We start from the raw sequence: 15628 nt of genomic DNA on the forward strand, positions 1-15628 counted from the left end.
GCCCTACCGCCATGCCGTAAAACTCCTCAAAAAGTTCTTTACCGGCTTCGACTAAAGTGCTAATAGCACCTCCGCCTTCACGCTGCATGCAAATAGCGGTCACCGCTATTAGCGATCACCGACATTAGCGGTGACCGCTATTAGCGGTCACCATTAAAATGCGGAACCGGAAATAGCGTCATCGCACAGGAACGGGAAAGAGCACGGCGGCCATCTTTAAAAACACGATCCATTGCCATCCTCCACATCCAGGACCCCTTTCAAGGAAACTCGGACACAAATCCATCCCGGATAGCCCAAAGATGCCCAAGGCCGTAAAAAAAGCTGCTGATCGCCAACGTAAGGAAAAATTCAGCGATGAGGAGCTGATCATGCTCACAGAGACACTATCGGCAAATGCAAATGTAGTCTTCAGCAATGACATGCGGCGGGAGACCATCCTCAAGAAGAAGGCCATCTGGGCAGAGGTTGCAAACAAAGTCAGTGCGGTGGGCACCACCACCCGCACAGTCAAGGACTGTGGTAAGAGGTGGAACGACCTCCGGCTCTGTGTCAGAAATATACTGTCAGTGAACCGCAGGCTGGCAATGGGCACAGGAGGTGGCGGCGATTCACCCCTGAAACTCCGTGAGTGGGAGGAGACCTGCGCATCCACAATTGGCATGGAATCGATAGAGGGTGTTGGAGAAATGGAGCATGGAGTGGCCACTTCATCCGATGGAGGTGAGTGTATACATCAAAAAAATGCACAGTGAAGTGTGAGGGGCACCCCAATTATGTGTCCATATTCGGGCCATGGATCCAGCCACAAACATACATGCATGCATCACCACATACACGTGCAACACAGACCCATTCATGCATGACCCACCCGACATCCCCATTACCGGAATCCACAATAAAGAGGCCCCAATGCATAGAGCGGCATGACGTAAACATTCAGCATAAGCAGCATAAGGCAGGTAGAACCATAAATGATGATACCCCATTTCTCACCCCTACAGGATCACAGACAGAAACTGAGGACACACGCACTGCGACACCTGCTCCCCCATCTACAAAAAGCTGAGGAGAGATGCGACAGGGGACACCGCCACCACCTCAAGGGTAACCAGGGGGAGTGTCCAGCAGCAGAGGGACAAAGGCAGCAGGAGCACAACTTCCACACAGCCTGAGGCCAGGGCTGCTGCCATTGTTGCACCCACGGCAGTGTGTCCCATTGGATGTGAAATCAGCACGCAGGGCACGCACTCTGCTGCCACCAGGTCACTGGTGAGGCAGCAGCCACTGCACCACTTTTGGACGAGGAGCATGTGGCCGAGGCAGCCCGTCTGAGGGAGGACCTCTGTATGTATGCAAGGCAGACAAGGGAGGGCATGGAGGCCTGCATGAACAGGATTTGCAATGAAATGGCCCAACTCAGGCAGGCCGTGATCCGTATAGCGGACGCGATTTAGCGCCAATCCCCACCCACAACACAGGATCAACCGGGAACCTCCTCCTCTGGGAGTTCCCGGCAAACAAGCCCCCTGCGCCGCTCTCTGCGCAACCTGAGGCGCACCACATTCCAACTACCAAATTGCAGAGGAGGCACTGAGAATTAGGGCCAGCAAGGACTAGATTGCACATGTGGAGAAGGACACGTACACACTATGAGGCTCACATGGGGGTGTTGTGGGGGTGGGGGGTAAGGGTGTTTTTGGGAGTGTTGTGGGGGGAGTGGGGTAAGGGTGTTTTTGGGAGTGTTGTGGGGGGAGGGGGGTAAGGGTGTTTTTGGGAGTGTTGTGGGGGGAGGGGGGAAGGGTGTTTTTGGGAGTGTTGTGGGGGCAGGGGGGTGAGGTCGTTTGCACAGTTGGGGCCATGCTCTTTTTGTTTGAATTTTGTTCACAATACACTGTTGAGAAGTTGAAACACAGGCTTGGTCTTCATCATTGTGTATGTGTACTGTATTGGGGAGATGGTTCTTTGTGAGACTCACCACATGCATCAGAGCAACAATACCCATCTCCATCCATAATAGTTTTCCCTTGTATCTCATGGAATTTGATACATCAGATGCTGACGCACATCGTGTCCCTCCTGGCCATCGCCTCTTGCATGTCCTGGCGGCCCATTTCAACCATCCTCATCACCATCCACATCATCCTCATCTGGTGGTTGCATGTCAGATGGCATAGGCACATTCCATCTGATGCACATTTTGTGCTGCATCACAAATGCCATGGTTATCTTCGGCACTTTGTCATGGCCGTACAGGAGAGCCTCACCCGGCACGCTTAGGCACCAGAGCTGTGTGTTTGAAAGGCCAAATGTCTGCTCCATCACGACGTGGGTACGGGTATGTGCAATATTGTTGTCCTCTTCCTACTGGTTCTGTGGGTTCCATACAGGGGTTAGGAGCCACCTCTTCAGGGGATAGCCGGCTTTGCCTGTATGGGGTGAAGAATGGGTACCTGTTACCGGCCAACTCTGGTGCGGCCTGTACATGTCACACAAATCGTCTTTGCATTGTGTTTGGAAATCACAACTGACAGCATGCATGCAGACGATCTGTGTGACTGCAATGTGCAAAGCTGAGCTCGCCCATGCAAGTCAACATGCCCCAATCATGCCTCCGACAGTAATAGATATGTCCTGGGTGAGGCCAGGTCTCAGGTGTCCTTGGGCCCAGGCAAATTTAGTACCGCAATGCCAGTGTACTGCCATTCCAACATCCATGTTGCTATGCTGTGAAGCATCACTTCAGTGGTGCTATGGGTTTGTGGTCAGATGCTATGGCTAGGGGTGATCCCTTTGCATGCATTCTAGGGAGAATAGCTCAGCGGGTACGTGCTCGCCTTGGAAACAAAACGACATGAAGCAACACAGGTTCGATTCCCGGGTCCGCGCTTAGAAACCTCTGGGTATTAAGCGCGTTATAAATAACATATCATAGGGCACATGGCTGTATTGATGTTGTGCTGGCCAAATTCTGTATGACTGTCTTGACGGCATGTTGCTGATTTGTGTATTATGTGGTGTGGCATGATGTGAAATGTGGGTGTGGATGGATGTGTAATCTTTCAAAAGTTGGATTGTATTCAATGTTGTGCAGCTTCACATTTCATGTGGGGTCTTCTCAAGTACATTGTGGCGTTCCCCGATGATCATTGGCGTACATCTGTATGACCATTTGTCCCACGCACGACAGTCAACTCCCAGTTGGTGTATGTTTCTCTCCCCCCCCCAATCACACCGCCATGTACATGCCCTGCTAATCACCAAGTTGCCACGATCGTTGGCCGGCTTGTGGCTCCATGTTGCGTGGTATGGTTGAGTTCTGCAGGGCCATTGAATCATGGGTTGAGCCGGGATGTCTGGAGTGACAATGTGTGATTATCTTGTCTTCGTCACATGCCATTCGGACAATGATGGAGTGGAATTGTTTTCTGTTTCGGTGGACTACTTCATTGTGATGTGGGACCACCAAATCCACATGGGTACAGTTGATGGCCCCGATGCTACTTGCGATGGTTGCACGTGAATAGATGGTAACTTTGGTGTTTGCGATCTCCTGGACAGTCCGTGGCAGGAATATGTGTTCATGTGCAAGCTTCAGGAGGGCATTGTGTACCTGGGTCGGAGTGCATGGGACTACTGGTTGTGAGATGCCATGCATCTGCCACACAGTATGCTGCTAGGAGCCTGTGGCCAGGAAGTGGAGCACAGTCACCACCTTCAGTAGAGGGGGGATGGCAGTTCTGATGTCTATGAGGCTCACGCTGTCGTCATGTATCTTTTCCACGATGCTGGTGATGGTATCCCGGTGCAGATGGTACAAGGTATGTATGTGCTCGGTGTTTGGTTAAATGGACTGGCTTGGATCCTGGGTATTGGTGGCTGGTTCTGTGGTATTTCTGGGTGCCCTGGTGGTGCTTGCTGCGCCTGTCTTGGCCTCCTCCTCCTCCCCCTCCTCCTGCGTCTCCTCTGTGCTGCCTGTTGTTGGTGCTGCCGCACTGCTATCGTGTCCTCCAGCCCATGTAATGCTGCCAGTATTGGAACCATTTTGGTGTGGGAAGGTGTGTGGGAAGGGGTGTGGTGTTCTCTTTTGTGCGGCAAGTCTCCATTGCCTCCACCTGTGCTGGATGTGTCCACCTGTGGCAGGTGGGAACACTGCTCAGGTCTCTTAACGGGTGGTTCGCGATGTCGGTATTAGCGCCATGCCGGTAAGGGGTTTTTGGGTCTTTATCGTGCCGCTATTGCCATGTCCGCATAGCTTGTGATGCCGTGCAATTAGCGCCATGCCGCTATTTCCGGTCTGGGGCGCGCGCGCCCACAGACTTGCCGCTATTAGTGGCACCGTACTTACCAGTTCCGCTAATAGCGGCAAGTCTGGTTCGTAATTAGCTAGGGAATTTAGCGGTACCGGTAAGTGATTACCAGTACCGTTATTCCCTTACCGCACACCGTGTAATGAGGCCCACAGACTCGACACAACCCCCCGCCGATTTACATGGGTTCAACTGGTCTCCGTCTAGCTTCACCTACCTGGGGGTGGTGGTCTCCCGACACACGTCGCAGCTACGTGACGACAACTACCAGAGTTACCTAACTAACCTGGAGGCCAAAACCTACAGCTGGACTAAACTTCCCCTCTCACTAGCAGGCAGAATCGGAATACTCAAAATGATTGTATTACCCCAATTACTGTACCGATTCACCAATCTGCCTCTGTGGCCCGGGAATACTTTTTTCAAGATACTGCGCGGCATATGTAACACCTTCCTCTGGCACTCTGGGGCCGTCCGCCTCAAATTATCCACACTGACCGCTCCTAATGCGTTGGGCGGATTCAGCGCACCCGATTTCATCAGATACTGGGTGGTGGCCCAATCACAGTTTGCTGCATACTGGTTCAACACCATTGATCCCCCCCACATGTTCGCCTCGAGAAACTAACGGTCTGTGACCGAGTGATCGGATCCCTGGTCCTCAAACCAATCCCCCCTGACTCAAACTCTGCGAACCCTGTAGTCAGTACATCCCTGGTTTTGACCAAACTCTGGACCATGGTCGGCACACCCCACCCATTTCACGGAGATCTGCCATTGTGGAACTTCTTTCCTGATGTCCCACACATTCCACATTCAGTGGTCACTCACTGGGCCGATGCTGGCTTTCTGACACTACGCGATGCCTTTGAACAAGGAAGCTTTATTGAATGGTCTGATCTCCCTCCTTCACTCAGGCGCCGACCCTCGGTGTGGCTACAATACTCTTCACTCCGCGAACATCTCAAGTCCAGATATCCAGACTTCCCCGCCTTGCCCCCTGATGAACCTATAGTGGCGGAGCTCTGCTCCTTTCTCTCCTTCAGAGGCAAGGTGTCGAGACTCTACTTCTTATTACAGACTAGAGCTGCCCCCACTTCACCGAGCTGAGGCGCAGATGGGAGGAAGACCTTGGTACTGAGATCACCGATGAGAGGTGGTCCCGGATGTGTTCTCGTACCCACGATGTGTCCTACAACCCCAAATTTAAACTCATCCAGTTCAAAATCCTACACAGGTATCATCATACACCTATGAGACTCCATCGCATGTTCTGCGCCACCCCTCCCTCCTGCCCCAGGTGTGGCGCGGATCAAGCCTCCTATATACACATGTTGTGGCTCTGTCCTAGGCTGACCCAATTTTAGCTAAACATTTGCTCCACACTGTCTGATATTCTGGAACACTCAATTACCCCCACCCCACTGCACTGCTTGTTCCATGACCTCCCTAAGCTACCCCGCAATTCTAAGAAACTGGCAGGTCTCTACATGCTACTGGCAGTCTGCTGCATATTACTTTGCTGGCTCCGCCCTAGAGCGCCTACCTATACACAATGGCTTAGATCGGTCACATGGGCTCATGACACGGGGCAGTCCTGGAACGCGATGCAGCATTCACACTCTAGGCCAAGGGACATCTGGCCGAGATTCTGAGACTATACGTCTGCCATGGCCTCACCATCAACTTCTCCCCCTACTTCCCCGGGAGGCTCCCCATAGATGTTGACCTGTTTGGTGCATGTATCAATGCTTTGTATATTGCCTTTTATCAACACACGTCACTGTACTCAATATGTACTGTTTATCATCTGCATTCCTTGCTCTTAATGCTGGTGCCATGTGGCTCACTCTGTCCTTTGTTGTGCTGTCAAGTCAAATAAAAAAAAGTAAAAAAAAAAACATACTGGGTTAATGTAATCAATGACAAGTTTTTACTATAAGTATGATGTTTTTTATGAAGCAAATTGAGAGACCATGCTATGAGACGTCCATTGATGTCCGTTGTACTCCCTGTTTTAGACAATTGATAATAAAACAGTCAACTTTGCCAACTTCCTGAGTCATTTTGATTATTGATGTTTGAGTAACTTCTGCATCCCCATCCATCTCAAAGTATTGTTACCTCGTCTTAAAGGGCTGGGTCGGCTGTCCCGGTTCACAGGTGATCCACTCCAGAGGGCTACATAAGGCACACACTACCCCAAACACTGTTTCCAACACCATGCTGCCACTAGCATCTGTGACAGGCAGCTGCTCATGCTGCACATGGAAGCACAGAGGCAGGACAAACAGGCCAGGGCATAAGCAGCACAGGGGGGGGTGGAGGAGGAGGAGGAGGAGAGCCCCAGCAAGGCATGCACCGATCCCCATGGTCAAGACCTCACCTTGGACCCTCATTGACAGCCTGTTGATCGCCCTGTACCGCCTCAACAGGGAGACCATGGCCCTCATTACAACCCCGGCGCTAAACCATGGCACTATTAGCACCATGGTTGGTGCCAGTGTTGTAACGAGTCCACCATGGTGGAATGGGGAAATACCGCCCCATTCCAAGGTTGGCTGGGCGGTATTTCCCCATTTCACCATGGCCCTTCCCCATTCCCATTTTCGCCCCATAGGGCTCAATGGGACTGGGGAAGGCGCTAAGTACGGTACCGCAAATTGCCGTACCATAATTAGCAGCGAGGTCCCTTTGCGGCACCCTACTTTAACGGCTGGTAAAACCAGCCGTTAAGGTCGGGTCCCGCAAAGGGACCTCGTGATCAGGCGTTAAGGGTTTAACGGCGCTGACACCTTTTACGGCGCCGTTAAACCCTTAACGCCAGGGTCGTAATGACCCCCCATAACTGAGCTGCTCACCACAATACAGGACGATATAGGGAGCAGGATCATCATTCGGACAGCTGTGCCCCCACTGCTGAAGCTAGTGTCCATCCTACAATTCCTTGGAACTGGTACCTTGCAGCGCTCTGTGGCCATGATGCACGGCATGGCACAGCCCACATTCTGCGCAGTGTTGGCCCAGGTGCTTGAAGCCCTTTTGTGGCAAGTGCAATGCCACATCTCACCGCCTGCCACCCAGATCAGGTCAATGCCATGAAGAGACTGTTCTATGCCATTGCCCAAATGCCAAATGTGATAGCCCTGGACTGTATCCCCCCCTGGACCCACAAAGCAGTGTACCATAACTGCAAGCACTACCACTCCCTGGATGTGCAGGTGATCTGGGACCCCAAACTGTACATCACCCACTGCTGTGCCAGCTACCCTGGTTCCACCCATGATTCCATGGTCCTACAGAACAGCACACTGCCAGGATATATAAGGAGGCACAGAGGACAACGGACGTGGATATTGGGTGAGTAAAACTGTCTGCACGCATGTGCTCCAAAGCACCTGACCAAAGGGGCTGGGCGGTGAAAAACTACACAAAGCATCCCAGGGAGCATGCACATGCTGGACTTACCTGGATGGTGAAGCTGATGTAATCATACAGTAGCATCTATGTACATAAACATGACTAAAGGTACCACAATGGAACATGCATAAACCAAAGCAATGCTGACAAATGGCCACATTGCATCAGCTAACAACCCAGCCAGTACCACAGCCATGCACACATGTGCACCCAGCCCACAATGGCGCCCCGATTGCCCTAGAAGCTCAGGGAGGACCCATAGGAAACCCAGCATGCCACATGCACACGGGGAATGCACTGCCATATGACAGCTACCATGTGAACTGCACATGTCACCAACTGATGTCATATGTAACATATGCTGCAAGGGGACAGGGTGCATGTGATGCAGAAACAATGCATGATATGAGTGACACAGCATGCACAGACATAGAATAGGCACATGCCGCTAAATGAAGGCCCATGCGCATTCACAAGATGTCCATTGCCATGATATAGTGTAAGTCTACCCCCACATTTTTAACCGTGGCTCTTCCCATGAAGGTGACTCTGGATACCCACAGCTGCTCAGCACGGCCACCAGGGCAAAACGAGTCTCAATGTCAATCACATCCATGGTCCCTTACCCCCATGCCAACCCCCGGTGATCTTAAGCCCAAATGGCGCTGGGCCCGGTGCCTGGGCGTACCCTGCTGCGACTCCTCAGTAGGAGTTATCGAAATGAGGCTATCCAGGGTCCATTTTACATCTTAAGTGGATTTTAAAACCTCCATTGCTTGTCACACGTTACAAAGCATGTATTGAATCAGCCCAACATTGTTTCTGGCATTCTATTCCATGCTCAAAAGTGTTTACATTCACCAACATTTTTTAAGTGCTCTTTGGTCCACAGATATGAACAAAGATGTCTGCGAATTTGACACTGAAGGATAATTTGTCTAAGGATGTTGGCCATTCTCATTCACATTGATTAAATGTTATCTGAAATGGGGGTACTGTTTCCTTAATTTGGAAAAAGTTTCAATGGTATAAGGTTTTGCAGGTCTTCGATGACCCAGGCTTGGGGGCAGTAGGTGATCAGCTCCCTTATATGGTGAATGAATAATCTCTACCCCCTGCCTATAAGGCAGAAGCTATGTCAACCAACTGATTCAGTTAGAGGTCTGTTGATCCACACTGCTGTAAGCAATACATCTTGGAATCTCTTCCTTTGTTGCTTGAGGGTATCTAGATCACCTCACAAATGGTCTACTGTTAGGTGTAACAAGGACAACATTGCAATTAGACTTTGTCTTGGTGATGAGGTTTTCAAGCACTTGACTTGCAAACTCCTGCTTGAATAGATTGATGCATCGAAAGTTACTGTAAAATAAAAATCATAAAAATACTTCTCTCTCTCCTCCGCACCATCACTCTCTCTATTCACTGATGTACCCCCAAAGGGCTGTCTGCAGTTTGCATAAGGAATAGCCACCACCTGTGCTTTTGTAGTGTTGATAACAGGATTCTTTGGTGCGCAGAATAAGTTGAAAATCAAGGATTCAAAGTTATCTCACTGCAGCATTCTACATGCAGTTGCCCTATGAGTATCCTCTCAATAAATAACAGCCCCAATTAAAAATAGAGGCAGAGCAGAAAGCCCAATGTGGGCAAAGAGCAAATGGAATGACAGGGAAAGAGGTAAACTGTGAAAAGATTGCCAAAGTAAAAATACCCATAATCAGTCCTTCTCTGTTTTGGGGAATCAGTAAATCATAATTAACATAATCAACATAAACAGGAGGATGAGCCATTACATGCATACACAGCAACATCTTGTTTTGATTTGCCTAAACAGAATTCAACATTTGTAAGAAGATGTTTGACATCCAGGGATTCTAGGTATGCATTCTTTAGTCCTGGAGAACCTGAAAAGAGTTGTCCAAGTTGCCTATTCTTTCCAAATCTCACATGTGTCAAATTCCCTGTGTGCATAAGTTATGTGAGTCAGGGGTGGCTTGTCTGTATGGGTTAACTGGTGGTGCCTGATATCCATTCCATCCATTATGGAGACCGGTGCCAATAGGCCAACAAATCAAAATCCTAGGGTAGAAAGCTTTATATATCCTCTCTAATCTCATGATTGTATACTCTTCATATAACCTGTCTCTGGCCCTTTGTCTGCCACCTGCTTCAGCAGCTCCTGAGCAAGCTTCTAGTCCAGTTTCCCCACACAACTGTACCACCTTCCTTCCTCCTGGAGATTACTTCCCTCTTTTTCTTCTTTCCTCTATTTTAAAGTAGAAACACCGGATACAGTTAGGATTTGGAAATGGGTTTATTCAGCCATCATTTGTGCCCTCTGCAGATCCAGCAACTCCTCTGATTCTCACATCTTCAAGAGACATTGTGGAACCCCTATGCTGCCTCTAGCCATTCTACAGAGTGGGTAGGATCTCACAGCATGCTACACATCTCCTGCCTTTACACATGGGTGCGCATGTTGCCATGGGGGGAGGAGGGGAGGCAGAAGGGGGGGCTGTGGGGTGCTGCCCACCTGCATAGGGCTGCACCATGCTGCCTATGTATGCACTCAGGTAACTTGGTCTGGCATATCTTCCACTGCTTCTGTCCCTAAACACTGTATCCTCTTCTACAATATGGGTATCAAGTCCCCCTCTGTCTGATGAGTGGTTTGGGGACTTACCAAGGGTGTGGAAGAGTAACATGAGGGGGCCACCTTCTTGGGCTCTTGTATTTGAACATGATTGAGGTTCAACACTCTACCATGATCCACATTAATGGCACTTTGCATGACAGTAAAAACATTGGTGGAATCCAACCATACCCCATTGGCATTCAGCAAAGCTGTAGTAAGTTGATCCTTACCCTGTCTCCTGACTCCACCTTGGTGTTTCATAGTATCTTTCGAAGTTTGGCCTGTCAAGCCTTAATTCTATCTTCAATGTCATCCTGTTTGATATCAACCTTGGTTGCTCGGTTACGCCAGGGAAGACACAGCCTGATAATGAGGTTTCTTCCTGTCAACATCTCAAATAGGGACACACTGGTGGTGGCATGTGGTGTGAATCTGTGTGCCTCCACTGTCTCATGTACTATCTGCTTCCAATTCATGCCTTCCCTTGACACCCATTGTAAACACTCTTTGATGACCCTAAACAACTCCAGAGTGATGGTAAATTGCACTGGTGGTGTGGTGTTCTATCACATTATCTTCAAGGAATTAATGCATTTCCACTGACTTGAACTGAACCCTGTTGTCTGTCAGTAAGATAGTGGGATGACCTTTTCTCCTGAACATATATTCTGTGCAGTGTTGTCACATCTCTTAAGAATAAACTGTTAGTGTAAGTTACCTCCATCCATTTGGTAAGCAAATCAATTAGCTTCTCTCCACTGTGGGTACAACCTTGCAAGTCAATCCCAAACAGCTCCATTTGTAACGTGGATGTGGCTACCTCGGTCATGGGGCGGGCAGTGCCCCTTGTATCCCTTCACATTGAATTCACAATTAATACACTCTATGCCTTCTCTGTGTATCAAACCTAGTTCACCACTAGTCACTCCTAGTACTATGTTTCATTTTTGACATATTTTGGTGGCCCTCATCACCCAGTGCTATAATGCGTGCATAAACACCCACTTTAGGAATTATTCTATCCCTCGTTTTATTAACCTAGCTTCTACATGTAGTGTGTCACTTACGGCCTTGACGGCCTTACATTACAAGCTCTAGGCAGCATTCTGATACACTGGTTCCTTTCCAGGCCTTTTCTTATGCTGCATAGAACACCACTCTTCTCCATGGTCTCTTCCCATTCTCATTTGGATACCACACTTGTTCCTGGTCTCTGGCTTCTTCTTCTATCAGCAGAGACCAGCCCAAATGGCATCCAAACACATTAGAAGAGTCCCAAGCATAATGCTGAAATCAGTTTTCTTCCATCGCTTCCATTACACAAGAGGCTCACCTGGAGGTGGTAGCAATATTGTGGAGGCACAGATTGCTTATTTCCGGTGCCACTGTGACTGCCTCTGGATCCTGCAAGGCTGTCTCCCTGCACATTGGTTGCCTCGCTCAGGTGTGAATAATTCTATAACAAGCCAAACCCCCATCTCCAGTTTGTTGTTGGGTAATTATCTTCTAGGAGATGGCTGTCACTGTTATGCATTAACGTCCTTGTTGGTCCTGGCCTTGACATTTTTTGGGATCTTATACCTAACCTTCATTTTCATTTCACTTTGCATTTTCCTGTCTTGTGTGCAAGCCCTGACTTGTTCACTTGTCTGTGGTGCAGTGTTCCGTTCACAGATGCTGGCCGCAGAACTCTCGCACCACTGGGCATCCTTCGTTGCTCTGCAACACTGTATGTGTATGCATGTGTGCAGTGTTTCTGCTTGGCAGTGCTAGAGTGCAGATTCACTTCCGCTGCTCCCACTTTTGCTCCCAAAATGTGAGGCTGGGCCATCGTTTTTCACTGCACACTGTAGAAGTAGCTGGGGGCTCTGAATTGCAGGGGCTTTGAATGGTAGGGGCTTATTGTTGTAGTGCACATGTAGCTTATGTAGCTGCAGCGTGAGTCTCAGTCAGAAATGCGCAAGGCACATGGTTGCCAATACATAAGGCACACAAAGGAAAATGCACAGAACACAGAGAAATGTTACAGTGCACATGCTTAAAAGTGCATTTAATTTCAGGATGATATTTCAATTGTCAAACTTGCACAAAACTAATACTAATATATTAACAAAAATAATCCACCCCAGTAACATGTCCCTTACTAACATTTAGAGCAAATTAGTCTATGTAGAGATAACCTGAAAACAATTATGGAAAATGCACGGTGCTTTGTAAAATGGGATTCAAACGTGCAGACTGAATTTTGTGCAGTATGTTAAATAAATATGAAGTTCCGCTCTGCTGAGGTGACGCATTGTGGAATCAGGAAGCGAAAAGAGCATTGTTACATTTATTTTTCAGAAATGTATTGAGTACAGTGAGGAAAAACACAGATGAAATCACGTGATTTCAGTGGTATGATCTGTTCAAGGGGAAGGATGTCCCTTGTGTAGCAGGAAGAAGTAATAAAAAGGGCTTGACTGGGTATAGCTGGGTCAGCCATCCTCAAACGCTGGGAGAGATATCTTTGGGCTGAGACGAGGTGGCAGCTGGCAGGCAGACAGACTCCAGTGCTGAGGGCCGTTTGATGTGGAGTGAGTGCTTATGCAACCCCGGGGTAGAACAAACGAGCAGGCTGAGGAAGGTTTCCATGCCAAGCTGAGACAGAAATATCGGCAACAGATTTAGGTAATTATGAAGTAATTGAGGTGCATGTAGTGTGCCTGAGAAATACTTATAGTTTTTGTGATAGAAACATGTTTGTTTTTTAAAGTAATTCACAATCCATATTCTACGTGGGTTCCCATTTATGCAGTGAGCTTTTGTTAAAATGACAGATTTCTAGCTGCTAAAGATTGTGAGAGAAACATTCAAGGTTTTTCCCGCCTGACTGTACTGCTAGCCAGCAACAAAATGTGCAAGTTCTCTAATGAAATGCATTTATCCATGTCCAAGTATAAGCCACTGTAAAATAATACAGCATGATGCAACTGTTTGGACATTCTCTGAACTTTAGCATTTTATAAAGCCATGAAAAGAGAAAAACAAATTGGGTTTGTACTCTTATTATGTGTCTGAAGTTTTGTTAGCACATAAACTCAGGTCTAGCAGGTGTTAAGCCTATTTTACCTCAGGCAGTAATTCACATTACCACATGTGGAAAAACATAAGATACATTATTTTTCAGTGAATTGAGTTTTACGAAGTGTTAGGCGTGTGTGTGTGTGTGTACAACTATTTGGTTGTGAAATGATCAATGCATTTTGAATCTCAGCCACAAGGGCATATTGCGGTATTGTATATAAAATACTGCGGGAAGGGGGTATACGTTATCTACCCAGAGTGTATCAAGTCCAGTATTCTGTTATGGTGAGTGACCCTGGTAAAACAATTGTCAGGTAACAATCTGAAGATAGTCTTACCACAATAGAAATACCCCAACAAATTACCACAATATACTACCACCATAAAATACCACTCTTTATCACCATAATAGAAAATACCACAAAGTAATAGGCATAGCCCCAAAATATATCAGACAACACTCACTGTGCAAGGTGAACACTAAGGTTTGCTGGTCTCTGGTAGCATTCACACATTCACAATTGGCCCAGTCTCAACTTTAGTAGTTGATATTGCTGCACTACTGCCTTAGGACAGGCCCTCCTGGTGGTGAGGGACTCATTGCTAGTGGAGTAACCATACTGGATGCAAGTAGGTTTTGGAAATGCGTTTTGTTCAGTCATCATTTGTGACCTACTAGAGGAAGCAACTCCTCTCCTTTGCACACATCAACTGTCTTTGTGGAACCTCTAGGACCTCACTGTTACTCAGGTTGGGCATGTCATCACTAGCTCTTTCTGTTGTACTAACTCCTCCCCTCCTCTATCTTTTGTACTCATGCCTACTCTCCTCTCCTCTGCCCCCCCACTTTCATGCTCTCTCTGTCATCTCTCTTAATGTTCTGCTCCTTTTTCCCCCACTCTGCTTTGCACCACACTTTGTCTTTTATCTCTTTCTGTGTTCGCCATCCAACTCCTAACTACAACACTCCTGGTCTTTCCGGAATGCCTAGTGTCTGCCTCACCAGGCTGCAAATAGACCTCTGAGTGGGGAACCTGGGATAGATGTGTGTCAGTCTAGATCAAGCCACCTGATAAGTGGGTCACCGATGGATTACTAATTTCCTATCCTATCTCTATGGCCACAGACCAGTCTACATCGCTGCTCTGCTTCCCTCTTTGCATGCTCCCCTGTCCTTTGGTATGAACCACAAGGTTTCTCCTGCCACACTTATCTGTGTAAACTCGAAGTGGAACCAGACATATTAGTCAGTAGTATCCCATAGCCTTTTCTGTTCACTGCCTTGGTTGTTATGCTAAATTTGCTGCCTATCCTCCTGTGTCTATGGAGCTCTCGTCCTTACTCCACCTTTATATGACAACTTAAAAATCATTGGGGTACCTCCCCATCTCGCTCCTCTGACATCAGGCAGTCATAGCACATGGCTTTTTTTTGCCAGATCTCAGCTTCATTATGCTGTTGTCATTTTAGTATTACAGTTCTTTGATATATTTTTTAAAGATAAATGCATTTGTCCTGCATGCCACCTGAACAAAGCCACGTTTGTCATGCTTTCCACAGGTGGAACCCTGTCTTTCCCAAGTTACTAAATATTGGAGATGGAAAATAAAATTACTTGAAATACAATAATTCCCATCACAATACTAGCCATTGTTCATGCAAAAATGTTCAGTTACCTGCAGTAACACATCCCGGGGTAGTACATATATTTTCAGAATTAGTCGGAAATTGTGCATCTGTAGGGAAACCAAGACAAAATACTATTTAGAGACATGCAGTGCATAATATTGGGACTTGCATATGTGATTGGGGGTACGTTGGAAACACCTGGTAATTTTGAAAAGGACCTTTATGCATCCACCCACCTCCCCAAGGGACCCATTTAATTTGATTTCATCCCTCCTGTGCTGACTGACCTAAGATGTCTGCCCATACATGCCTGGAGCTTCTTGTAGACTTGCTGCACTTCCTATGAAGTTGTGGAGACAATTTCTTGAACTTAACCACTAGAGAAGCTTCCTATCTGGGGTCATCAGTAAAAAAACAGCAGTCAAATCATACAGATTCAAAATGCAATGTGGCAAAAGTCAAAAGCAAAACGTATTAAACTATATTGTGACTCTATATAGGAACATCTCCAATCACATCAGAAATTCCCCATCTTCCTTACAATTCATGAAATAGATCAAAAAGC

General features: G+C 47.7%; 1 protein-coding gene across 3 annotated transcripts in view; it reads right to left on the reverse strand.

Moving 5' to 3' along the window:
• The window catches only part of MMEL1 (membrane metalloendopeptidase like 1), a 1408056-nt gene that overhangs the window by 459702 nt on the left and 932726 nt on the right, over positions 1-15628 (reverse strand). For all 3 annotated transcript variants that reach the window (XM_069610215.1, XM_069610216.1, XM_069610217.1), the window contains exon 3: positions 15111-15170. In XM_069610215.1, coding sequence (XP_069466316.1) covers positions 15111-15170 — 60 coding nt within the window. The remainder of the gene's footprint in view (positions 1-15110; positions 15171-15628) is intronic.

The sequence above is a fragment of the Ambystoma mexicanum genome, chromosome 8 (genome assembly GCF_040938575.1).
Source record: "Ambystoma mexicanum isolate Mex_15411 chromosome 8, UKY_AmexF1_1, whole genome shotgun sequence".
NCBI lineage: Eukaryota > Metazoa > Chordata > Amphibia > Caudata > Ambystomatidae > Ambystoma > Ambystoma mexicanum.